General features: G+C 44.1%; 1 protein-coding gene across 1 annotated transcript; it reads right to left on the bottom strand.

Annotated features, from left to right (window-relative positions):
* Nucleotides 1-1,229: 1,229 nt before the first annotated feature.
* LOC117527359 (ras-related protein Rab-35-like) lies at nucleotides 1,230-26,107 on the bottom strand. The gene is made up of 6 exons (XM_034189669.1): nucleotides 25,967-26,107; nucleotides 17,792-17,842; nucleotides 5,122-5,245; nucleotides 4,872-4,996; nucleotides 3,201-3,325; nucleotides 1,230-3,056 (listed from the first exon to the last, which is right to left on the bottom strand). Exons 1-6 carry the CDS (start codon nucleotides 26,019-26,021, stop codon nucleotides 2,913-2,915), a joined length of 624 nt encoding a protein of 207 aa, XP_034045560.1. The 5' UTR covers nucleotides 26,022-26,107; the 3' UTR covers nucleotides 1,230-2,912.
* Nucleotides 26,108-26,451: the final 344 nt, after the last annotated feature.

Here is a 26,451-nt window from a genome sequence, read left to right as displayed (position 1 = left end):
TAATTACAAGATAAATGCTCCAGTTCCTTTTGTCCTAGGTAATAGGTTTCGGGTTCAGGAGTGACGATGTGGCTCTTGATCCACTGACTCCAACCTCAGTCCACTCCTTCAGAAGTTCTTGAATCAGTGTTGCTCAGCAATCTTCAAGGCTGGAGTTATCCCTGTTGCATGTGCACCTTTTCCTATCACACTTTTCTCTTACAGTCAATTTTCTACAAATATCTAGCACTGTGTGAGCAGTCAGCCCTTTCAGCAATAACTTTCTGCAGCATGCCCTCCCTTGTGTAGGGTTTCAGTGAGTGTCTTCTAGGCAACTCTTAAGTTAGCAGTCTTTCCCATGACTGTGGTTGTGTGTTCTGACCTTTGAAATTAAATACACTAATATTTTAAGATACACATTTTTGGAGCTGTAAGCCATCAAATTTAAAATGATAAAAGGCTCAAAATAATTTAGTTTATATGTAGTGTGTATAGAATATGTCAAATTTATCAAACCTTTTCACAATATTCTTTTTTTAATACACCTGTATAAACAGCACATTATTATATTATATTATAGTATTTTACTTTTTTTTTTTTACTCCCAAATGTCAGTCTCCCAAATTCTATATCAGTTATGCTCTACTATTAATGCACACTTACAGTGTCATTTAACATTAAGAGTTTTAAACTGCTTAAATTACAGCTGTCTTGGGCCAGTTTTTGATTCATTTATTGTGTTGAGCTGAACAGTGTAATTGTGGATTTACTGTTTCTCTTTTCATGTGTTTGCAAGAGAAATGAAATTTCTTTTCTTTTGTGCTGAGAAATGAAAAACCTAAATCTTATCCATTCATGGTATGAACTATAGTGCGGGGCTGCACACTTCTCTTGGACACTGAGCCTAGTTTCAATGTTCAGTACAGACAATAAAATTTCCTCATATGCAGATGATGTTTAGTTGTATTTAACTATTGTAGGCATTACAACTAATAAAATAATTTATTAACATTAGTCTGTTTAGTTACATTCATGATGTGACACTGAATTGAAATAACATTCATCTTCACTTTATAGATGCGTAAGAGCTGAACTCCCCCAAAAAAAGAGCAATTTTGAAGGAGTGTAAAAAAAGAGGTAAATTTCCAGTCAAATGAAAACCAGACAGTATTTTGAATTAGTCAGTACAGGCACCTGTTCCTGATTTAATTTCGGGTTGATCATGGATCCTTAATGAGGAAACTTTTTTTAATACATCTGGATGTATTGCAGTTCATGTGCTACATCAGTTTGAAAAAATGAAAAAGTATTTTTTAACTGAAACATTATGATCAGATTGTGATAAAGTTGCACCATATCATTATGTAACGACTTTGTCATAACTCATATTTCACTGCAGTCATCACATTGTTTAGTGGTTATGGTTTAGTACAAGTGTAAAGATCCGTCAAAGGTTTAACACTCGAGTCAGAAAAGGCTCCTCAGCCGTGACGGTGAATCACTAAATTATCTTCAACGGACCACACGTTTTTAACGTTTACTTTTTTAGTTCACTTCTATGTTTTATCCATAGCGGGCATGACTGTGCATGACCGTGGCTCCATGAACACAGACCGAACATGACCAAGAGTTACTGAACAAGCTAAGTTTAATAAGCAACCCTTGATTCCTGTGTTTCATTAACACATATTTTCGTGGAGTGGGTGGTGGTGCTCATGATGGGTGGCTTGGATGTGGGTATTAACAATTATGATTGAGTTATTGCTTCAGTAACTGTGGAGCGATGGCAGCGCTAACATCACCAAGCTAACAGTGCTAACATACATGTGAAATAATATGAAAATTTCACTCAGCAGAAATACTGCAGCACAGACTTCTTAGAAGATCAGTTAGGATAATTAACCGTACAACAAACCATATTATTACAGATATTTAGAATAAAATCTTCAGACAGGACACACACAGTCAAGCCACAACAGCTAGCACCCACTGCTAGTGGAGCTGTAAATAGGGCCCACTGATGCACACACCTGTCAATCAAAGCGACCCAATTATTCATAACTTTATGGCTTAAAATATCTTAAGCTGGTGTGTTATTTAAAAAACAAACAAAAAAATGTCCCTCCTGTAGTTATCATGAAGGCGACAAACTAGATGTAGAGACCACAACAGTCCCCCCCACCTCAATATTTGAGGCTGTATAAACAGTCCCTTCAGCCTCTCCCTTTTTTCACACGGGGTCACCACAGCAGATCAGAGGTGGATCTGCATGCTGATTTGGCACAAGTTTGACACCGGATGCCCTTCTGACCCAAATCCACATTACACAACAAATGGGCAGGGGTGTCCATGAACCAGGAACTTTCTGCACAGAAAACAGGCGCACTTAACCGCTTAGCCACCACCCCTGCAAGGTTTATACCAGACTGTAAACATGCTTATTTGTCCTAAACTTGGGCATTTTAACATGGGGGTCTATGGGAAGCAACCCCCGTTTGATGCCTGCCTCAAGCGGGCTTTCTAAGAACTGCCCGTTTCCACTTTTGCATTTGAATTTAACAGGGCTGGCGGTTGGGGCTTCATTTTAACTTGGTACTGCTACACGAAAGGTCAGAGGTCAATGAAAATGTGCAGGGTGAGAGAAACCACAGAGCAGCTCACTGAAAAGATTAGCTGGTGTGAAGTTTGCGCAGAACAAAATTATCATCAGGCCAAAATGCGCAAAACTACAACAATACTTACTGAGTTAAAATGTTTTAAAACTCAGGACAGTCCTTTAGTTCATTGAGCAAGGCATTACAGGCTGACGTCTTAAACCTGCAAATGATGTATTGGGAAAAAGGAAGTGCATATTTTCTGACACATATGCTCAGATGTGCACACACAGATAGGCGTGGACACTTTTGCTAAAGAGGCGGTGGCACTGAGGCGTCTCAGCAGCATTTCTTTGCTTTCTTCCGGCGCCCTCGATCTCTGTGTGCGTTGATGTTGACTGTGTCTTTCTCTCGTTCCCTCTCAGCTCGGTTCTGACTCTGCTTCTTGGCCCGCAGCACCATGAGAGTGAAGGCCATGAACATCTAAAACAAAAGTCTGTGATAGTTATCGTGTTCAGAGGTCAAATATGAGCATGTTGAAGGTGTCAGAACAGGTGATGCTCAAGAGAAGGTAAAAAGCTGATTTTAATGACTCCACACAGCTGCTGCAGGCAGCTCAGATGTTACCTCTTCTACATTGATGTTCTCTTTAGCACTGGTTTCAAACATCCGAACCCCAACAGACTCCCCAAAATGCAGAGCATCCTGGGTATCCACCTGTTTCCTGGAAGGGTCATCGTTCTTGTTGCCCACTGAAAAGAAGAAGAAAAAGTGTTGAACTCTTTCGGCACTTTCACTTATTTTCAGCAGTGACCTTCATGTCTCGGGGTGCTCGGCCACTGAGCTCGGTAAACACCTCGGACAAGCTAATGGCATCATGAGCTACTGCACAGAGTTATTTGGTGATGCAGATATATTTGCAGGAGAATACAGGTCCAAGTCTTTAGGGTCCTGGTGCAGATGTGAGAGGAAGGCAGATAAAGGGAAGTAATTTTTCAAAGGTTATGATGGGATTAGCTGTAGCGACTTGCAGGAATGCACATTAACCTTCTGGAATCCAGGAGTACGCTCTACATGTTCCAATACTTTCATCCATCCATCCATTTTCTATACCCACTTACTCCATTTAGGGCTCATGGGGGGCTGCAGCCTATCCCAGCAGTCATAGGGTGTGACGTGGGGTACACACTGGTCTATCACAGGGCCACATACAGACAGACAAACAAACACACTCTCCAGTTATGCAGCTTCATGATGAAGTGGTTTAGAGGAGGATTTTCTTAAAAAGAAAACCTGAAAGATCAGCTACAATTTGCCAGAAGGGCCATCTGAGACGAAAGCCTAGATTTAGTGTTTTAGTGAAAGAAAATCCTCATAAAACTGTTTAACTGGCGATAGAAAACACAAAACATGCACTGTGCACAATTTCTCCAATCACAGCCACAGAAGCCTGCAACTTTTTTCTGGGTTGTCTGGGAGGGCTGAGCTCCTGACCCCGGGAAAGATCCAAAACGTGTACAGATGTGAAAAAATAATCACCCAGGAAACCAGAAAGGGATACATGAAATTTGACAATCTGTGTGATGGTGCAGCAACATTGTGCCATTGCTTAGGGAGAGCCCTGGACTATTGATGTTGCAAAAGTACTTTTTAGCTGATTACTCAATTAAAAAAATTGCTAGAATACTTGATTTCAAAAAATTCCTGTATTTTAATGTAAATAGTTGAATATAACTTTGTTTGCTACATTTGTACATGTGCTTTTGAAATGTACAATTTATATTTGCATTCTAAGTTATACAAATGATTTGTTAAACATGTTTGTGGTTTTCACAGTAAAAAAAACAAAAAACAAAAAACACACAAAAAAAAACTTTTTCTATTCGGATTTTATGTTTTGTGTGAATTTAGGTTCAATGTGTAAACACAGTATGTTAGAATGAAAGAAAAAGTCACACATGTCAAATTGTGCTGAACAAAAAATGACACCAAACAAGGCAAAGTAAACAGTTTTTTTTAAGGTAAATTATGAAGGTAAAACCAAAAGTAGTCAAAAATGGCCAATTATACTCTGGACCCCACAGGGTTAAGCTTTTGGCTGGCAGCTTATAACATAGCCATTTCATTTTTTTGGCACAGTTCAAGGGGCAGTGGGGGGTTAAATCCCCTGAACCACCACCCCTTTAGGTCTACCAGTGACATAGGTACATATTCTATCCTCAGCCAGTCCCAGTCTTAACCTTTATAACTAGGTTTTGTTCACACCGTATAAGCTTTTCTAGAATGTCGGTGACTCACCCAGGATTTTGCAGACGCTGTCACAGTTCTGGGATATTTCATTTAACCACCTCTTAACATTTACAAAGGACTCTGGATTGGTGACATCATAAACAATAATGACGCCGTGGGTGTTTCTGTAATACCTGGAGACATGAACAAACACAGTGAAACATAAACCATGAAGACAGTGAGACAAAGTCCAAAATAGTCCTAAAAAAACAAACAAACAAACAAACAAAAAAAAACAACTGATCTGTGGATTAGTTACGTTGAGGTGATGGTTCGGAATCTCTCTTGGCCAGCTGTGTCCCAAATCTGCAGTTTGACACGTTCCCCGTCCAGATCCACAGTTCGGATCTTGAAATCAACACCGATGGTGGTGATGTAACTTCCTGCAGGAGACCAGAGAACTGATACATTTTATGTGGAAATCATATTTAGCCATACTGTTGACAATCAGAGCCCGTATCCACGAATCAGCCTAATGCTAAAACTAGATCCTAGTGATGTTATTCTAAGAAAAAAAACTTAGAAATCCTCAAATTCTGAGACATTTCTTAGAATTTTCCCTTGGTAAGATGAAAGTTGTCCGCAAAGCACTTTAGGCCTTAAGATTTCTCCTAAGGTGCCAAACTGGTAAGAATAGAGAGGAGGACCTTTAAGAAGCCTAAGAGTGTATTAAACAGAGGAGATGGCAGAAAAGACAGAGAGGAAGCAGAGATATTCTCCGTATGTAGGATGACAGTGAGTCAGTGACACGCTCCCTGCTTGATCTACGTAATTATTTTATGATGATGTACTGTCTTAATGTATCTATAAATTGTTAGGTTCTTGTTATCATATACACACTGTTAATACTATCATTATTTATTATTATTATATCAGTATTATTAAAAGTTATTTTCTTTTATTATTACATAGGGATGAGCGAGTACACCACTATCTGTATCTGTATCTGTACAACCATCTAAATGATCTGTATCCATATCTGTACTCGTAGTGGGCGGGGGCTAAACCAGAAGTGGCTGTGGTTTAACCCGAAATGGCTGGGGCTTAAATCAGTACATTATTTTAAGTCTGAAATTGATATGGATAACCCAGTTTAATTAAGAAGTTGCTACATTTATTGTTTATTTGAAAACTATTTACAGAACAGCCTCAAAATTGAGATTCAAACCAATGTTTTTGATCACAAAAGTAAGAGAACTATTTGCAGAACAAGTTTTTTATGAACTCAGAACATGAATATTCTTAAGTGTATGATTGAATATTTACAGAATAGCCTCAGAATTGAGTCAATGTTTTTGATCACAATAGTAAAGGAACTATTTTACAGAACAAGTTTTTTTTATAAACTCAGAACATGAATATTCTTAAGGCTATGAAATTGGGCTATTAGTAAAAAAAAAAAAAAAAAAAAAAAAAAGTAGAAAAGGGGGTGTTCACAATAATAGTAGTGTGGCATTCAGTCAGTGAGTTCGTCAGTTTTGTGGAACAAACAGGTGTGAATCAGGTGTCCCCTATTTAAGGATGAAGCCAGCACCTGTTGAACATGCTTTTCTCTTTGAAAGCCTGAGGAAAATGGGACATTCAAGACATTGTTCAGAAGAACAGCGTAGTTTGATTAAAAAGTTGATTGGAGAGGGGAAAACTTATACGCAGGTGCAAAAAGTATAGGCTGTTCATCTACACTGATCTCCAATGCTTTAAAATGGACAAAAAAAAAAAAAAAAACAGACGCGTGGAAGAAAACGGAAAACAACCATCAAAATGGATAGAAGAATAACCAGAATGGCAAAGGCTCACCCATTGATCAGCTCCAGGATGATCAAAGACAGTCTGGAGTTACCTGTAAGTGCTGTGACAGTTAGAAGACGCCTGTGTGAAGCTAATTTATTTGCAAGAATCCCCCGCAAAGTCCCTCTGTTAAAGAAAAGACGTGCAGAAGTGGTTACAATTTGCCAAAGAACACATCAACTGGCCTAAAGAGAAATGGAGGAATATTTTGTGGACTGATGAGAGTAAAATTGTTCTTTTTGGATCCAAGGGCCGCAGACAGTTTGTGAGACGACCCCCAAACTCTGAATTCAAGCCACAGTTCACAGTGAAGACAGTGAAGTATGGTGGTGCAAGCATCATGATATGGGCATGTTTCTCCTACTATGGTGTTGAGCCTATATATCACATACCAGATATCATGGATCAGTTTGGATATGTCAAAATACTTGAAGAGGTCATGTTGCCTTATGCTGAAGAGGACATGCCCTTGAAATGGGTGTTTCAACAAGACAATGACCCCAAGCACACTAGTAAATGAGCAAAATCTTGGTTCCAAACCAACAAAATGAATGCCTCGCAGATGTGAAGAAATCATGAAAAACTGTGGTTATACAACTAAATACTAGTTTAGTGATTCACAGGATTGCTAAAAAAGCAGTCTGAACATAATAGTTTTGAGTTTGTAGTGTCAACAGCAGATGCTACTATTATTGTGAACACCCCCTTTTCTACTTTTTTTTTTTTTTTTACTAATAGCCCAATTTCATAGCCTTAAAAGTGTGCTTGGTCTTGTTGGATTTGTGAGAATCTACTGAATCTACTGCTACCTTGTTTCCCATGTAACAATAAGAAATATACTCAAAACCTGGATTAATCTTTTTAGTCACATAGCACTACTATTATTGTGAACACTACTGTATTTTTAACGTATTTATAATTATATTATGTACTCACAATGAACGTCCTAAATAAACTCACGCATGCAATATATAGATATTCGGCATGTGGATGACGTACGCTCAAACATTTTCAAGCTGCGTAACAACTCATAATTTTCTGGGTTTCATCATCATAACAAAGTTATCTTCATGATTACACATCTTAATGCAGTTCAGCTTATATGATCGGTTGATTTCACTGTCCATTCATGACTAGGAGGGCGGAGCACATTTGTTTTTTTTAATTTCCCTTAACAACCAATCACAGCTCAGAGGACTGCGTCATTCCTAGCAACGGGATCAACCCCGCCTCCTCACAAAGATAGGAGTTTCTGTCCCCTCCTTGCTCAGACTTGCTCTCAGACACCTGCTGGCTCACTCTTAGGCTAAGATTCTTTGCCAGGGAATTTTAGGCTAAGTTAGGAGCTCTTTGAGTTGCTTCACTGATACGGGCCCAGGAGTCCAGGACCAGCTACAGTTGGGTCCATAAATGTTTGGACAGTGACAGTTTTGCCTCAGTATAGTACCACATTGGAGCTGAAATAAAACAAACAGGACTGACGTACTCTATGGTCAGTCTGTCTGGAGTAGGCAGTTCTCAAACACAGAGCGGCCTTGCAAGAAGGAGACAAGTGAAAGAAGCCATCACGTCCACCAGACAACTCTGAAGGAGGCATAGTCTTTTTAGGATGTGATGGGAGAAACTGCAAATGGTGCAACATGATAATGTTCCATCAGCAGCTTCATGGTGGAGTAGGGAAGGGTTTTAAAGTAAGAAGACAGCTCAGACCTAGGCTAGAGTCTCCCATGGGCCTTCTGGCAAAGGGCAGCTGGAATTTCATGTCTTTTGGAGAAAATCCTTCTGTCGCTCCACCATGATGTTGTTCAGCTGGTGAAGCAACAGACAGAAGTTGCACGATGCAGTTACTCCTGTCACAGCCACAGAGGCCTGGACCACAAAGCACCACACTGACTGTTTTTATAACCATATAAAACATGCTCTGATATGGATATAAGTGCAACAGCACCACCAGCTTTTAAATGGAGCTGAAAACCTGGTCAAATAATAATGTTTTCAGTGTTGATTTAAACTAGTTTAATCGTTAGCCTCTTCTAAAGTTCTTTGCCAACTCATTTCAGAACAGCGAATTATCTTAAAGATGTTTCTCCCTGTTTAGTCTTTACCTCAGAGAGGACGAACTCAGCCGTTTATAGCTCATATCACTGCAGCCTACCAGAGGAAGGACTTGTCCAAGTGGGACAACCAAAAAGTCCCTTCCTCTGATAGGCTGCAGCCATCGGAGCTGAGCAAAACCTTCAAGTTACACTCATCTTTGCAACATTTTTGTTTGATGAATGTTTGCAACATTTTCCTCTTCGTGTTTAATGAAATCGTTAAGACTTTATTGATCTCACAATGGAGAAATTCACGTTACATCAGCTCTTAATAAACACACAAGATGAGTGCGAGTAAAAAAAATGTGCATCAAACAGCGTGTGCAAAGATAAAGCAATAATAATAATACTTGTAACAATACAATAAAATAAGAAAATTAAGTAGAAATAAATATATATATATATATATATAAGTATATATATGCATATATAAACATGATTGGAATTAAAAAATAGGAGCATCTTATTTACAATATGTGAAGTAAAGTTTAGATGTGATAAGGTGACACTAGTGCTGGGATTTGTAAACAAGTTGTTACTGCACGTGATTTGTGGACATATTATTGCATCTGGTTATTTCACAGTGTTATTGTACAGCCTGACAGCAGCAGGGAGGAACGACCTGCAGTATCGTTCCTTCTTGCACTGAGGGTGCCTCAGTCTGTCACTGAAGGAGCTGCTCAGCTCCACTACAGTCCGGTGCAGAGGGTGAGAGGAGTTGTCCATGATGGATTTGAACTTGGTTAACACCCTCCTCTCAGCGACCACCTCCAAACAGTTCAGAGGACAGCCCAGGACAGAGCTGGACTTCCTGGCCAGCTTATTCAGTCTCTTTCTCTCCCGCTCTGTGCTGCCCGGGGCCCAACAGACGACAGCATAGAGGAGAGCTGAGGCTACAACAGAGTCGTAGAAGGTCTTAAGCAGAGGCCTGCTCACTCCAAAGGATCTCAGTCTCCTCAGGAGGTGGAGGCGACTCTGGCCTTTCTTGTACAGGGTGTCAGTGTTGTGAGTCCAGTCCAGTTTGCTGTTGAGGTGAACACCCAGATATTTGAGACTGTCCACAGTCTCTATGTCCTCCCCCTGGATGTTCACCGGTGGGTGAGGTGGTGGTTTCCTCCTGAAGTCGATCACCATCTCCTTCATCTTACGGGTGTTGAGACACAAGTCTGTGATGACCGACCAGTACTCCAGCTCGTTCCCCTCAGACACACGACCCACAATGGTGGAGTCATCAGAGAACTTCTGGAGATGGCAGCTGTCTGTGTTGTAGGTGTAGAGGGTGAAGAGGAAAAGCGAGAGGACGGTGCCCTGGGGGGCCCCGGTGCACCTTACCACCTCAGACTGACAGCTGCGCAGCCACACGTACTGCGGGCGGTCAGTGAGGTAGTTAACGGTCCAGGCGGCGAGATGTCCACCCACACCTGCATCCTCCAGCTTCCCCCGCAGCAGCGCCGGTCTGATGGTGTTGAAAGCGCTGGAGAAATCAAAGAACATGACTCTCACAGCGCTCCCGCCGGTCTCCAAGTGGGTGAACACCTGCTGCGATGTTGGGATCTGTAGGCGAACTGCAGCGGTTCCAGTTGCTCACCACGGTGAGGAGGTGGGACAGGACGAGCCGCTCCATGGTCTTCATGAGGTGGGAGGTCAGGGCAACTGGTCTGTACTGGGCCAGTTCCTTGGCGTGCGGTGTTTTGGGAACTGGGACCACACAGGAGGTCTTCCACAGGGTGGGGACCACCCGCAGGCTGAGGCTCTTGTTAAAGATGTGGCTGAGGACCTCACAGAACTCATCTGCACAAGTCCTCAGCAGCCTCGGGGAGATCCCATCAGGTCCTGCCGCTTTCCTCTGCTTCAGCCGCAGGAGCTGGCCTCTCACCTCGGTCGGAGTCACAGTGGGGGAGGGAGGGGGGCTGAGGTGGGCTGGTTCTGAATACAGTCCGGGGAGAGGAGGGACAAAGTCTGGGGTACATGAGAGGTGACAAAGAGGAAGAAGGTGGGGGGTCAGAGGGACTCGAAGGCTGGCTGCTGGAGACGTGTGGAGGGCTGAGAGCAGGCAGGGAGGCAGGTGTGGAGGAGCTAAAATGGTTGAAGTAACTGTTTCGCTCCTCTGCAAACAGAGAATCTCCATCTGCAGTCCTGCTGGCACCCTGCCCAAATCCGGAGGTGGTCTTGAGGCCTCTCCACACATCCCTGACGTTGTTCTGGGCCAGTTGCTCCTCCATCTTCTTTCCGTACTCCTCCTTGGCTGCCCGGATCCTCCACTGGAGTTCCTGTTGGACTCTACGCTGCTTCTCTCTGTCTCCCGAGTTGAAAGCCCTCTTCTTCTGGTTCATCAGGCCTTCAGCTCGGGGATCACCCATGGGTGGTTGTTGGGGAAGCACCGTACCCTCCGGGTGGGCACAGTGCTCTCCACACAGAAGTTCACGTAGTCAGTGACACACTGGGTCAGGCCGTTGATGTCTTGACCATAAGAGTTTTGAAACATGCTCCAGTCTGTGGTTCTGAAACAGTCCCTCAGCCTCTTCAGTCTAGAGTTTCACTGACTTTTTCTGCACTGGCTCTCTTTTCACCCTGGGTGTGTATTGGGGGAGCAGGCAGACAAAATTCTGATCTGAGTGTCCGAGCGGGAGAGGGGGTGGAGGTATAAGCGTCCTCCACATTAGCGTAAAAAAGGTCCAGTATTCTATTGTCCCTGGTTTTACACGTGATGTACTGGGTGAATGTAGGGAGGGTGGCGGAGAGAGAAGTGAGGTTAAAGTCCTCGGTGATGAGGAGCAGCGCACGGGGTGTTGTGTCTGCAGCCGTGTCACTGTACTGTGAATCCGCTCACAGGCAGTGGTGGTGTCTGCAGAGGGAGGAATATACGCGCAGAGTGCAATCACACTCCCAAACTCCCATGGGAGATAGTACGGCCTAATGCTCATTGCAAGTAGCTCCACGTCCGAGGAACAGATCTGATCCTTCACGTGAACATAGAGTCTCTTCGTCCAAGCAGCGGATCCCGAGTGTAAACAATGGGGCGTCCGGAGCCGGAGACAAAGGGATTTCCCCGCACTGCCTCAAAAAGTGCCAAAAGAAGCAGAAAACTAAGCACAAGAGTTACAAAAGTGGGTTCCCCATGTGCACACTTGCACAGGGTACCGCCCACTCACCAAACCAACTCAGCAAAGAAACACCTGAATAGACCCTTGTCATTTGATTAGTGTTGTGAAAGTGTAGTGACACGGACCCACAACAGGGGGCGTAAATGAATGGACAATGAATGAGCCAAAATACCACACTTTACTGTTGTGAATGTGCACAACGAAATACAGACGATTACGGAATTTATATGTAGTCAATCCACAGAGGTGACGTGTGGGCAGGCTTGAGGATAGAAGACGTCTGTCCAGACAAGAACCGGATCCCACACGATTTCCACTGCCACTGAACCCGGAAGATACTGGAGCCGCCAAGTCCCGAGTCCCCAGGTGGCCACCGTCTCCGGCTGTCAGATCTGGCGCCGGTCCGGGAGCACAGAGGGGTGAGGTGTGGTGTGGTTTAATCCTGGAGACGTGAAAAACAGGTTGGATCCGCAGTGAAGCCGGGAGCTGGAGCTTCACTGCGGCAGGGCTGAGGATCTTGAGGATTTTAAACAGTCCAATGTACCTGTCCTTCAACTTAGGGGAGTCCACTTGGAGGGGGATGTCCTTAGTTGAAATCCACACCTCCTGCCCGAGATGGTATGCAGGGGCCGGGGAACGCCGGCGGTGTGCATGGGCCTTAGCCCTCGTCCGGGCCTTCAACAAGGCAGAACGGGCGGTGCGCCACACCAGACGGCATCTTCGCAGGTGGGCCTGGACCAAGGGCACACCGACCTCTCCCTCCACCACGGGAAACAATGGGGGCTGGTACCCCAAACACACCTCAAACGTGGAGAGGCCAGTGGCAGAGGACACCTGGCTGTTATGTGCGTACTCGATCCAGGCCAGATGGTCACTCCAGGCCGTCGGGTGCACGGACGTCACACAGTGCAGGGTTTGTTCTAGTTCTTGGTTGGCCCGTTCTGCCTGTCCGTTGGTCTGCGGGTGATACCCGGACGAGAGGCTCACGGTGGCTCCCAGTTCCCTGCAGAAGATCCTCCAGACCTGTGAGGAGAACTGAGGACCACGATCCGAGACAATGTCGGTTGGTATCCCATGCAGACGCACGACGTGGTGGACCAGGAGGTCTGCTGTCTCCTGGGCCGTTGGGAGCTTCGGGAGGGCCACGAAGTGGGCCGCCTTGGAGAAACGGTCCACTACCGCGAGGATTCTCGTCATGCCCTGGGACGGCGGGAGGCCTGTGACAAAGTCCAGGGCAATGTGGGACCAGGGGCGACGAGGCACCGGGAGCGGTTGCAGAAGTCCTTGAGTCTTGGAGTGGTCTGCCTTGCCCCTGGCACAGGTGGTACAGGCCTGAACATATTCCCGGATGTCGGCTTCCATGGATGCCCACCAGAAGCGCTGCCGGACCACTGCCACGGTCCTTCGCACCCCTGGGTGACAGAAGAGCTTGGAACTGTGACAGAAGGCCAGGACTGCAGCTCTGGCCTCTGGTCGGACGTAGAGGCGGTTCTTCGGGCCTGTGCCTGGGTCTGGGCTCCATGCCAGGGCATCCCAGACGGTTTTCTCCACATCCCAGGTGAGGGTGGCCACGATAGTGGACTCAGGTATGATGGATACCGGCGGATCCGACAGCTCTGTTTTGACTTCATCTTCGTGTACCCGAGACAGGGCATCCGACCTTTGGTTCTTGGTCCCGGGGCGATAGGTGATCCGGAAGTCAAAACGCCCGAAGAACAATGACCAGCGGGCTTGCCTGGGGTTCAGCCGCTTGGCGGTCCTGATATACTCCAGGTTCCGATGGTCCGTGAAAACCGTGAACGGCTCCGTAGCTCCCTCCAACAGGTGTCTCCACTCCTCAAGAGCCTCCTTCACCGCAAGAAGTTTCCCGATTGCCCACGTCATAGTTCCGCTCTGCCGGGGTCAACCTGCGAGAAAAGTAGGCACAAGGGTGAAGAACCTTGTCGGACTCCCCGCTCTGGGATAGCACAGCTCCTATCCCTGAGTCAGAGGCGTCCACTTCAACCACAAACTGGCGGCAAGGATTGGGCTGCACCAGAACTGGTGCAGTCGAAAACCGATGTTTCAACTCCCTAAATGCGGCTTCGCACCGATCTGACCAGGTGAAGGGGACTTTTGGGGAGGTCAGGGCTGTCAGGGGGCTAACTACCTGACTGTAGCCCTTAATGAACCTCCTGTAGAAATTTGCAAAGCCGAGGAACTGTTGCACCTTCCTACGGCTTGTCGGTTGGGGCCAATCTCTCACCGCCGCAACCTTGGCCGGATCAGGGGCGACGGAGTTGGAGGAGATGATGAACCCCAGGAAGGACAAAGAAGTGCAGTGGAACTCGCACTTCTCGCCCTTCACAAACAGCCGGTTCTCCAACAACCGCTGTAGGACCTGACGTACCAAAGCTTGGAACATCGCGGGGGGCGTTAGTGAGACCGAACGGCATGACCAGGTACTCAAAGTGACCTAACGGGGTGTTAAATGCCGTCTTCCACTCGTCTTCCTTCCGGATCCGAACCAGGTGATACGCATTCCTAAGATCTAGTTTGGTGAAAATCTGGGCTCCATGCAGGGGCGTGAACACTGAATCCAACAGGGGCAAAGGGTATCGGTTGCGAACCGTGATCTCGTTCAGCCCTCTGTAGTCAATGCATGGACGGAGTCCGCCGTCTTTCTTGCCCACAAAAAAGAAACCTGCACCCATCGGGGAGGTGGAGTTCCGGATCAGCCCGGCAGCTAATGAGTCCCGGATGTAGGTCTCCATTGAGTCGCGCTCAGGACATGAGAGGTTGTACAGCCTGCTGAACGGGTACTCGACGCCCGGGATCAAATCAATGGCACAATCGTACGGACAGTGCGGGGGAAGGGCGAGTGCCAGATCTTTGCTGAAGACGTCAGCAAGGTCGTGGTACTCAACCGGCACCGCAGTCAGATTGGGGGGGGGGGACTTTAACCTCCTCATTAGCAATTAAACCGGGGGGAACCGAGGATCCTAAACACTCCCGGGGGCAGGTTTCGCTCCACTGAGCCACAACCCCAGACGGCCAATCAATCCGGGGATTGTGTTTTACCATCCACGGGAAGCCCAAAATCACGCGGGAGGTAGAAGGAGTGACAAAAAACTCAATCTCCTCCCGATGATTCCCAGACACCACCAGAACTACTGGTTGTGTCTTGTGTGTGATTAAAGGGAGAAGGGTGCCATCTAGTGCCCGAACCTTCAAAGGTGAACAAAGCGCCACCAGAGGGAGCCCTACCTCCCTAGCCCATCTGCTGTCCAGCAGATTCCCTTCTGACCCCGTGTCCACCAGTGCTGGGGCTTGAAGGGTTAAATCCCCACTCAGGATCGTAACTGGGAGACGTGTGGAAATACGTGTATGTCCCACGTGAATGTCTTGGCCCACCCTTAACCCAGTTTCTAAGGGCGGGCGTTCGTGTTTAACCGCTTGGGGCAGTCTCTCTGCTGATGCTCACTTGAGCCGCAGAGAAAGCACTCCCCGCGGGCCAGTCTCCTCTGTCTGTTAGATGATCTTAATTTGGCCCTGCTTGTGTCCATAGCATCATCAGCAAGGGTAGCTGTTGCCACACGGAGCGCCGAGGCTGTGGAGCGTGGGGAGGGCGGAACCTTTTTGGACCCGGAAGGGAGAGGGACGGCGCGTGCCCGGCCACGTCCTTTGTCTCACTCCCGACGGTGTTCTTCTAATCGATTGTCTAAACGTATGACTAGATCGATAAGTCCGTCCAAATCCCGCAGTTCCTTCTTGGCCACCAGGTGCTCCTTCAGGACCGACGACAGTCCGTTTATGAAGGTGGCGCGGAGCGCAGTCGTATTCCAGCCGGACCTCGCAGCCACGATGCAGAAGTCGACTGCATATTCAGCTGCGCTCCGACGCCCCTGTCTCATAGACAGCAGCACGGTTGACGCAGTCTCACCTCTGTTAGGGTGATCAAAAACCGTTCTGAACTCCCTCACAAATCCAGTATAACGATTTCCACTGCCACAGAACCCGGAAGATACTGGAGCCGCCAAGTCCCGAGTCCCCAGGTGGCCACCGTCTCCGGCTGTCGGATCTGGTACTGCTGGCAGGAAGCAGAAACAGTTAGGTGTGGGTGTGTGCACATCCAGTAACAGTCAGCAATACAGGTGGGAATTACACCTCCACCTCCGCAGAGTCTCTACAGATCTGATACAAACACTTGTCTGCACGGATCGGGAAGGGTGCGGCTTATCACCCTGTCGTCCACGACCAGCTCAGCCTCCCGCTGACACAAGCTACCAGGAACTCCTGTAGAGGATTAGACAACAAATACATGCGATACGGCACAGATTATGGCTGAGGAATTACCTCCAATGGTAGGTGATATCTCGGCAGCGGGGTGGAGATGTCGTCCGGCCTTTATGGAGTGGTTGATGGGTTGGTGATAGGTGACAGCTGTCAGGAGTTGATGAATGACAACTGTCACTCCCAGCTGTTCCTGAGAGGCGGCAGCGCCGTCTCGTGCCTGAAGCCCGCACTTCAGGCAGGGCGCCCTCTGCTGGTGGGCCAGCAGTACCTCTTCAGCGGCCCACACAACAATTAGTGGTTTGTATGTCACATGATGTGGATCATTCATCTCATTTGCCATTGAGTTCCTTCCATTTACCGTGCAATGTTGCCTTCATACATTTTGTACCATTGCACTCTGCGACCACCAGACTTACACTTGTGGCAATGGCGCTTAGCTTAAAAGCAAACATGGTGGAGATGGTGCTCATTTTTCTAACACAAAAGTAGAGTGCCAAGGGCCCTGTGGTTTACCGGCTCAATTAAAGGCCAAGGAAAAATGGCCATTTTCGGAATAAAAATGGCCACCATTTCCAAACAAACGAATATATGGAAATAATTTTTGGACAGGAACAATGTAAATGATCAATACTGTGCCCTTGTTAAATTAAAAGAAAAGTTGTCAGACAGTTTTTGAGAAAATTGGGTCCAAATACCCAAATAGGACGTTTTTGATATAAAAATGGCCGACATTTCCAAATGAACGAATCTATGACTATAATTTTTTGACGTGACATATGTCAACGACCCATATTACGCTACTGACAAAATAGAAAAATAGTCATGCGACAGTTTCTGAGAAAATTGCCTTTAAGTGCTGAAAAGAGCTATTTTCAGCACAAAAAATGGCTGCCATGGCCAAACGACCAAATATGACCACAAATATGATTTTTAGATGGGAACGATGTCAATGACCCATATTATGCTCTTGCAAAATTAGAAAAAAGTTAGACAGTTTTTGAGATATTGCAATAAAGAGACTCCACCGATGACAACTATGACGGACGCTGCGCCACAACATTGAGTTGGCAGCCTATCGGCCGGTAACCCAAAATACAAATCCAGTATGCTGAAAGCCGTCTGGAGGCATTTGCAGTATTCACTGGGACGTCTCATGCTGAAGTACAAGCGCTGCTGGAAGAGCTCGACAAATTTCTGTTGCAATTTTTTTGCTGGACTGAGGAAAGCCGGCGGCGGTCTGTACACGAAGAAGTCAATGGACAGCATCAGGTACAGACTGCATCGTCAGGATTGCTGAATGGAACGTTCCATCTTTCACCTCATGAAATATTCTTTTCCACTGCACTCATAAATATTCGTATTATTCACTTAAATAACTGACATCAAATTATTTAGCAGGGCACAAGACCATATTCCTCCATCAAAAGAAGAACAGATACCAACACAGGAGAACAACTAAAACTCCCCCAGGGGAACCCGTCCATTGTAACAGCAGCTTATTCCAAAATATTACAATGTAATTCTCATAACAACATGATTCTCCTGGCGTTAACTGCTGACCAGTTTGAACCGGTTTATTCCTCTGATGCGCTCAACAAATGTGAGTTCTGGGACTGAACAAATGTGCTGTAACCTGTCATTTGTTTTGCAGGCGACTTGAACTCACCAGAGAAGGAGTTGTCTGCGAAGCGCAGCAACAGGCTGCTCTTCCCCACATCTGTGACACACAAGGACGACACGTGAGTGAAAGTCACAAATAAACATGACCACTCAGTAAGAGAGAGACAGTCAGCCGTGTAAGCAACCGGACGGCGCCAATTTACAGTAGTGTTCAGAATAATAGTAGTGCTATGTGACTAAAAAGATTAATCCAGGTTTTGAGTTTATTTCTTATTGTTACATGGGAAACAAGGTACCAGTAGATTCAGTAGATTCTCACAAATCCAACAAGACCAAGCATCCATGATATGCACACTCTTAAGGCTATGAAATTGGGCTATTAGTAAAAAAAAGTAGAAAAGGGGGTGTTCACAATAATAGTAGTGTGGCATTCAGTCAGTGAGTTCATCAATTTTGTGGAACAAACAGGTGTGAATCAGGTGTCCCCTATTTAAGGATGAAGCCAGCACCTGTTGAACATGCTTTTCTCTTTGAAAGCATGAGGAAAATGGGACGTTCAAGACATTGTTCAGAAGAACAGCGTAGTTTGATTAAAAAGTTGATTGGAGAGGGAAAACTTATACACAGGTGCAAAAAATTATAGGCTGTTCATCTACAATGATTGCCAATGCTTTAAAATGGACAAAAAAAAACCCAGAGATGCGTGGAAGAAAACGGAAAACAACCATCAAAATGGATAGAAGAATAACCAGAATGGCAAAGGCTCACCCATTGATCAGCTCCAGGATGATCAAAGACAGTCTGGAGTTACCTGTAAGTGCTGTGACAGATAGAAGACACCTGTGTGAAGCTAATTTATTTGCAAGAATCCCCCGCAAAGTCCCTCTGTTAAATAAAAGACGTGCAGAAGAGGTTACAATTTGCCAAAGAACACATCAATTGGCCTAAAGAGAAATGGAGGAATAGTTTGTGGACTGATGAGAGTAAAATTGTTCTTTTTGGGTCCAAGGGCCACAGACAGTTTGTGAGACGACCCCCAAACTCTGAATTCAAGCCACAGTTCACAGTGAAGACAGTGAAGCATGGTGGTGCAAGCATCATGATATGGGCATGTTTCTCCTACTATGGTGTTGGCCTATATATTGCATACCAGGTATCATGGATCAGTTTGGATATGTCAAAATACTTGAAGGGGTCATGCTGCCTCATGCTGAAGAGGACATGCCCTTGAAATGGGTGTTTCAACAAGACAATGACCCCAAGCACACTAGTAAATGAGCAAAATTTTGGTTCCAAACCAACAAAATTAATGCCTCGCAGATGTGAAGAAATCATGAAAAACTGTGGTTCTACACCTAAATACTAGTTTAGTGGTTCACAGGATTGCTAAAAAAGCAGTTTGAACATAACAGTTTTGAGTTTGCAGCGTCAACAGCAGATGCTACTATTATTGTGAACACCCCCTTTTCACTAATAGCCCAATTTCATAACCTTAAGAGTGTGCAGATCATGCATGCTTGGTCTTGTTGGATTTGTGAGAATCTACTGAATCTACTGGTACCTTGTTTCCCATGTAACAATAAGAAATATACTCAAAACCTGGATTAATCTTTTTAGTCACATAGCACTACTATTATTCTGAACACTACTGTGTTTTTGCCTCTGTACATCACCACAATGAAACAATCTCTGTGTGTATGCATATGTGTTCAGATTTAATTCAATGGGTTCCACAAAAACATCACAATCTTTTTAACCATATGACCATTTGAATATAGAGTGGATCCATTTTCAGAGCCCATAAGTAATTAAACTACATTAATAAGTAATGTTTTAATATAAATTATTACTTTTTAAAAACAGGCTTCTTAAGTCAGGGGTTGGATACATGAACATTTCTCACCCTTGAACTTCATTTACATCAATCATTAAGAAATACAAACATTACAGTACTGTACGGTAAGTCAGCAGTTCTCAAAAATGGAGTCACCGTGCAAGAAGGAGGGAAGCCACCAAGACAACTCTTAAGAAGTTCTGTGGTTGTGATTGGAGAAACTGTGGACAACTTGTGAGTGTTACAACACCGGACACAGCTACATAATGGAGCAGAACAGGCACGGAGCATCATTCAAGAAAAAGGTCAAATCTAGGCCCAAGTATCTAGTGTGGCTACTGGCAAAATTTAGCTGAAATTTGTACTTTGGACTTCTTTTGAAGAAAATCCTCCACTATCCCACTCCACTATGGAGCTATAGAAATGGTGCTCCAATGGATAAAAGTTGCACTATGTACAGGTTCTCCAATCATAGCCCGAGTGCTCTGGTCGTCTTGGTGGCTTCCTTCTTGCTCAGTCACTCTGAGGACTGCCTGCTCTAGTCAGACGTACTATTCATCCTATGACTCATTTCAATAAAAATAGCAATAAAAAGTGATTTCTATGAAAAATAATCCTTATAGTTTGTCCAATTAATTATGAACTCTGAAAATGTATATAAATATTACTAAGTGGTGAATGAATTTTTTCTGAAACCTGCATCATTAAAGTCTACATAATGAACAAACACTGGCCCTTTAATTTCACCTCTTGTCACTGTTCAAATTCTATTGGACCCTACTGTGGGGGAAAAAACAAACAAACACGCACTTGTAGAAAAGAACACAAACTTAAAACACTGCATTTTCTGTGACATTTGGAACTGATATGGATTTTGTTCCCTGTTAGCAATGATTTGTTAAAGGACACGTCACATGTTTTTTAATGTCCCAGTTAGCAAAACAACATAAAAGTACTCATTATTGTAAATGTCTCCGCACATATGTGCTAATAATTAGTGATCACTGATGCATTTTGTTCCTCTCACTCTGAGCGTGAGCAGGTGCATTTCCAGAAAACATGTCACTCTGCAATTCTCTGCATTTTTCGGCGTGTGACGTACATTTTAGAATGAGCAGAAACATCCCGATGACTGACAGAGGATTTACAGAGAGGAGACGACACACTTCTCCCCAAAATTTTAAATTTTTTCAGTGTCGATTTTGGAACCTAAAGTGCACTGACATGCTGTTTGTGTGGATGCTGGTTTACTGAAGCTGTGGGCATGGACATGGGGATATCTCCATGACACCATTTTTAACAGACTGCCTGGACACGGAAATGGATTTGTTACATTGGGAAAAGCCAGAATACATTATTTCCAGGAGTTAATTGACTTTATGTGCCGCAATCGTGACAGAACTAAAGGCGGAGCAGCAGCTGATGATTAAGCACGTGTGTGCATGCTTCTTTGATCATGTGGAACTGGAGATAAATCTATAATACAGTGAGTCTGGCATGTTCAGGATTTTATCCCTTATATGTTTTGTGGCAGAGATTTACTTTTTTTTTTTTTTAACTTTGAGAGAGTGTGAATTTGTAGCTGGAATGTGTGTGTGTGTGTATGTGTGCGCGCGCGCACTTGCAGCTGATGAGAAGATCCTGCAGCTGTGAACGTCTCCACGTTTTTCCCCAGCATGCTGGATTACACAGTGCTGAGGGTGCGAATTTACATCTGGAAAAGCTGAAGTCAAAGCTCACGACTACTGCAGACAGATGGCCCTTTTGAAAGGCAGGCCTGGACTGGTTGTCTGCCCGCTTGGACTCTAGATGGTTCTGTAGTGTGAACATGATAGCATGGTACCAGCACAAGCCCCGAGACCTGACCCATTCACTCACGTGTACTCATTTTCCTACAGCATCAGTGACATTTGTCAGCTGGAAATGATCAGGATTTCAGTTCATTCTGATTTTCCTTTGATTGATCTTGTGAATGTTTCGAGTGCAGCGCTTCCTCTGCATGCAGACAACTTTATCACAATTATTCACATGTACGTCAAACAGCGAAAGAGAACGTACAAACACATTTATTGGACACACAGGTGGTCAAATGATCACCAGCAAAACACTGAATACAAAAGGCAGATCCCACATAGCACAAAATGCAAACAACGATGGTAATTTATGCAGACGTGTGCGCACAAACTCAGGGTGTGTTTCTCATATCAGTGGATCATTTGTATTTAGATGATATTATTTACAGCTGTCACAGTTAGTCGGTGTAATCAACGACAGAGACATCAGTACCTTTTAAACAGATGTGTCATTTGCAGCACTTTGACGTGCTGCAAAACTTACCGCAAATTGATGTTTTTGGAAACAATGAATCCTTTCGATTAATTAAAAATGGCATACAGATGAATTAAAAACAGTCGGTGACAGCCCCAGCACGAGTTATTACAAGTCCCAAAATACAGAGGCACTTAATACTACAGTGTGTAAAGTAGTAGTATGCACACGTACAGGATATACGGCCCTTTGGTGCCTTGAATTACAAACTTGTTTTAAAGCACCTCCTCTTTGAATTTGATGTAGGATCACTGTTGTGTGGGCCGCTGAAGAGGAGGTACTGCTGGCCCACCATTCAGAGGGCGCCCTGCCTGGAGTGCGGGCTTCAGGCACGAGAGGGCGCTGCCGCCTCACAGGACAGCCGAGAGTGACAGCTGTCACTCATTAACTCCTGACAGCTGTCACCAATCATCAACCACTCCATATAAGGTGGAAGACATCTCCACCCCGCTGCCGAGATATCGTTTGCCTTTGGAGGTATATTCTCAGCCGTATTCAGTAGGTGCTACTGTTACTTGTTATTGTGTTCCTGTTTTGGAGGTGGAGGTGTCTTACCCACCATTAAGGAACTGTCGCTACTTGTATTTGCTGGGTGTACACACACCCACACATAACTGTTTCTGCTTCCTGCCAGCAGTACCAGATCCAACAGCCGGAGACGGTGGCCACCTGGGGACTCGGAACTTGGCGGCTCCAGTATTCTCCGGGTTCGGTGGCAGTGGAAATCGTGTGGGATCCGGCTCTTCTCTGGACGGATGTCTTCCATCCTCGAGCCTGCCCACACGTCACCTTAGTACATTTGACTCTGTCCAAATTCTGTATTTGTCTGTATTTCGTTGTGCACGCTTCACAACAGTAAAGTGTTGTATTTTTGGCTTATCTATTGTCCGTTCATTTACGCCCCCTGTTGTGGGTCCGTGTCACTACACTTTCACAACAATCACCACTTATTCATTTATATACTACATACTATGGTCATCTCCTGTATGTAGTTCTCTGTATTTACATAAAACACACATTTGAGATCAAAAGTTTACATATAGTGGCAGATTTGTGTTTTTTTTTTTTTTTTTTGTGGCCATTTTCCAGAGAATGTCAACGATAACACAAAACCTTTTTTTCCTCTCATGGTTAGTGGTTGCATGAAGCCATTTACTGTCAAAAACTGTGTTTACTCTTATAAAATCATGACAACAGAAACTAGCCAAATGACCCTGATCAAACGTTTTCATACTCTGGTGATTTTGGTCTGATAACATGCACCAGTTGACACAAACTGGTTTCAATGGCTACAAAAGGTAACCATCCTCACCTGTGATCTGTTTTCTTATAATCAGTGTTGGTGTATAAAAGGTGAGTGAGTTTCTGGGCTCCTGACAGACCCTTGCATTATTCATCCAGTGCTGCCCTGACGTTTCTGATTTCTGAGTCATAGGGAAAGCAAAACAATTGTCAAAGAAAAGGTAATTGAACTGTATAAAACAGGAAAGGATATAAAAAAAATATCCAAGGGAGTGAGAATGCCAATAAGTAGTGTTCAAACTCTAATTAAGAAGTGGAAAATAAGGCATTCTGTTGGAACCAAACCACAGCCAGGTAGACCAACAAAAATTTCAGCAAAACCTGCCAGGAAAATTGTTCGGGATGCCAAGAAAAACCCACAAATAACTTCAACTGAAATACAGGAGTCTCTGGGAAAAAAAAAGAGGTGTGGCTGTTTCACGATGCACAATACTGGTGCACTTGAAGAAAAATGGGCTGGAAGGTTCGAGTCGCCAGAACAAAGCCTTAATTACGCATTGGGGATATTAAGTACACCCTTCCTACTGTGAAACACGGAGGAGGATCGCTGATGTTTTGGGGACGTGTGAGTTACAAAGGCACAGGAAATGTGGTCAAAACTGATGGTAGGATAAATGCACAGTGGTAGGCACAGCTAACCAAAAAAGCTTTGATAACTGTTAATCTGCTAACTGAAAAGTTAGCTTTTAAAGCTAAACTGATAAACCCCTAAAAAATTTAGCGGACGTTACAGATAAAAGCAAGCTGATAACTTTCTGTATTGACTTCAGTGCACTGGACTTGCTGGCGTATCACTGAAGCCCTGCACAGGCAGACAGTTTTGACTTATGATTCAAATTTTAAACTAATTCCGGACAAGTTATTGAAATTAGGGTCACATCTGTCATTTTACAAAGTGCAAATATCAGCTATAAGTTTTAAAGTAATGCACTAATTTTGAAGGTTTTAGAGTTTAAACACACATGCCACAATGCATGTTCACACATTCGCTAACACTTTTAGCGAATGTGTAGCATGAACATGTGCCATGAACACTGCCATCTACTGGCCAGTAGATGGCAGTGTTCATGGCAGTGTGAACACCAAGTGCCACATATTTGCTAAAAATGTTGAATCACTTAAACAGAATCTTCAGTTTTCAAATTCCTTTTTTCACAAATGAAAAAAAAAAAAGATATTTACAAATACAGATTTACTTGTAAAACCCACTGCATGTTTCAACAACTTGTGTTATACCGACCAACCAACCACTGACGCCAGGAAACTAATGTTCCCATAATGTTTTGCGGCATGTGTGTCTAAACACACATGCCACTTGTTAGTTTAAAACTAAAACATATAGCTGATATTTTCAGTTCATAAAACAATAGATGTGATGTTAATTTCAATAACTTGTCCGGAATTAGTTGCTCTCCTCTGCCTGCAGAGGATAGAACTCTACCTCTCACAGCTGTCTGTCTGCTACAAAACATGTAACAGGTAGGCACTAAAATCTTTGATTTCAGACTTTATAAATGTTTATAACTGTTAAGCTTTATTCAGTATGCCCGCAAAAATAGGTTATGGGTCTAAAAGTTATCGGCGCTAAATTTATCGGAAGCTAACTGGTCTGCTGATGGTTTTCAAAGTTATCTGAAAAGCTAATCTGCTAACAAAAATGTTAGCTTTGATAATTAGCGGTTAGCGGAACTGTGCCCACCACTGTGAATGCAGCATGCTATCCAAAAATACTGGAGGAAAATTTGCACTCATCAGCCCAGAAGCTGTGCATGGGACGTACTTGGATGTTCCAACATGACAACGATCCAAAACACAAGGCCAAGTTGACCTGTCATTGACTACAGCAGAATAAAGTGAAGGTTCTGGAGTGGCCATCTCAGTCTCCTGACCTCAATATCATTGAACCACTCTGGGAAGATCTCAAATGTGCAGTTCATGCAACATAGTCAGAATTAACAGGAACTGGAGGCTTTTTGTGAAGAACGGGCAGCTTTACAATCAGAGAGCCTCGTCCACAATTACCACAAAAGACTCCAAGTTGTCAATGATGTTAAATGGACAATACATAGTATTAAGAACTGGGGTATGTAAACTTTTGATCAGGGTTATTTGGGTAGTTTCTGTTGTCATTATGATTGAAAAAGAATAAACAGTTGTTTGACAATAAATGGCTTCACATGATCACTAACCATGAGTGAAAAAAGTTTGTGTTATCATTCATATTCTCTGAAAAATGGCAATAAATAAATAATAAAAAATTCTGCCAGGGTATGTAAACTTTAAATTGTAAACTGTAAATTGTTGATACAGAGAGAAGATTTTTAGGTTTATTGTTTGATACACCGACACTAAAAGGGCTGAAAAGTTAGACAAATTTGATCTTTTCTAAACTCTAGTGTTTTTGTGTACATGCACATAGGTGCATGTATGTTTATAGCATGAACTTGTGTGTGTGTATATATATGTAATTGTTATCGCTGCTTTTTGCATTTCATGGTATGTGGGATGTTGTTGTGGACGGCTTTGTACTGACAATAATTTACCCACCTGACTGATTTCATAATGTATCACTTTCACATTCTCTTGTCAAGTTTACAAATCCGCATGAATAACTGCAAATAAAGTTATTCACACACTTAGGAAAAGCTGCGCCTGAAACCTTTGTTAAATAAAATCCAGAATGAAGGGCCATCCTTTTTTATTTTTTCATGTATAAACTGATGTGACATTAATCTGGAATGAGCCTGTTTGACTAACTGGAGTCTCCAATGATGAGCAGTTTGAAGAGATGATTGTAGTCCTTTGCTGCCATTTGGACGACCTCACGGAAAACCAGTTTGACAGGAGGTGATGGTCCTACGATCCACACAAAACCTTCTCAATCCACCTCCGGATCAGAACAGTGCACAAGTTCCTCCAAAAATCAGAGTCGTCTTCACTCCAAAATGTGGACATTTCTAGTTATGTCGTGTGGTTTTTCAGATCAAATGTTCACATTGTTTTTAGTTTGGTGAAGAGCTTCTGCACCACTCAGCCTTTAGGATTCATGCTGCAACGTCATGAAGCTCCACGTGGATCCACTTCATTTCCACGTCCACCCAGTGACACTCTTGCAGGCACAGACTCACTTCACGGTTACTGTTCCAACAGCGCTGCGTTTGTGTGTCACGTCTTCACAGGACGTCTGTGCAAAAACCAGAGTGCAGCCGAGCCGATACAGTTATGGACGGGGAGCTTTCTTC

Source organism: Thalassophryne amazonica, chromosome 16, assembly GCF_902500255.1.
Source record: "Thalassophryne amazonica chromosome 16, fThaAma1.1, whole genome shotgun sequence".
In the NCBI taxonomy this organism is placed as follows: domain Eukaryota; kingdom Metazoa; phylum Chordata; class Actinopteri; order Batrachoidiformes; family Batrachoididae; genus Thalassophryne; species Thalassophryne amazonica.
The sequence above is the reverse complement of the archived record's forward strand: the minus strand, read 5'-3'. Positions and strand labels throughout refer to the sequence as shown.

Bases quoted from the DNA above. Each gene is read 5' to 3' on its own strand.
- LOC117527359 (XM_034189669.1), bottom strand. From the start codon at position 26,021: ATGGCAGCAAAGGACTACAATCATCTCTTCAAACTGCTCATCATTGGA. The intron at 5,246-17,791 runs GTGAGTTCAAGT...GGTCTCCTGCAG, and splicing joins CGCAGACAACTCCTTCTCTG to GAAGTTACATCACCACCATC. The intron at 4,997-5,121 runs GTAACTAATCCA...TCATGTCTCCAG, and splicing joins TTCCGAACCATCACCTCAAC to GTATTACAGAAACACCCACG.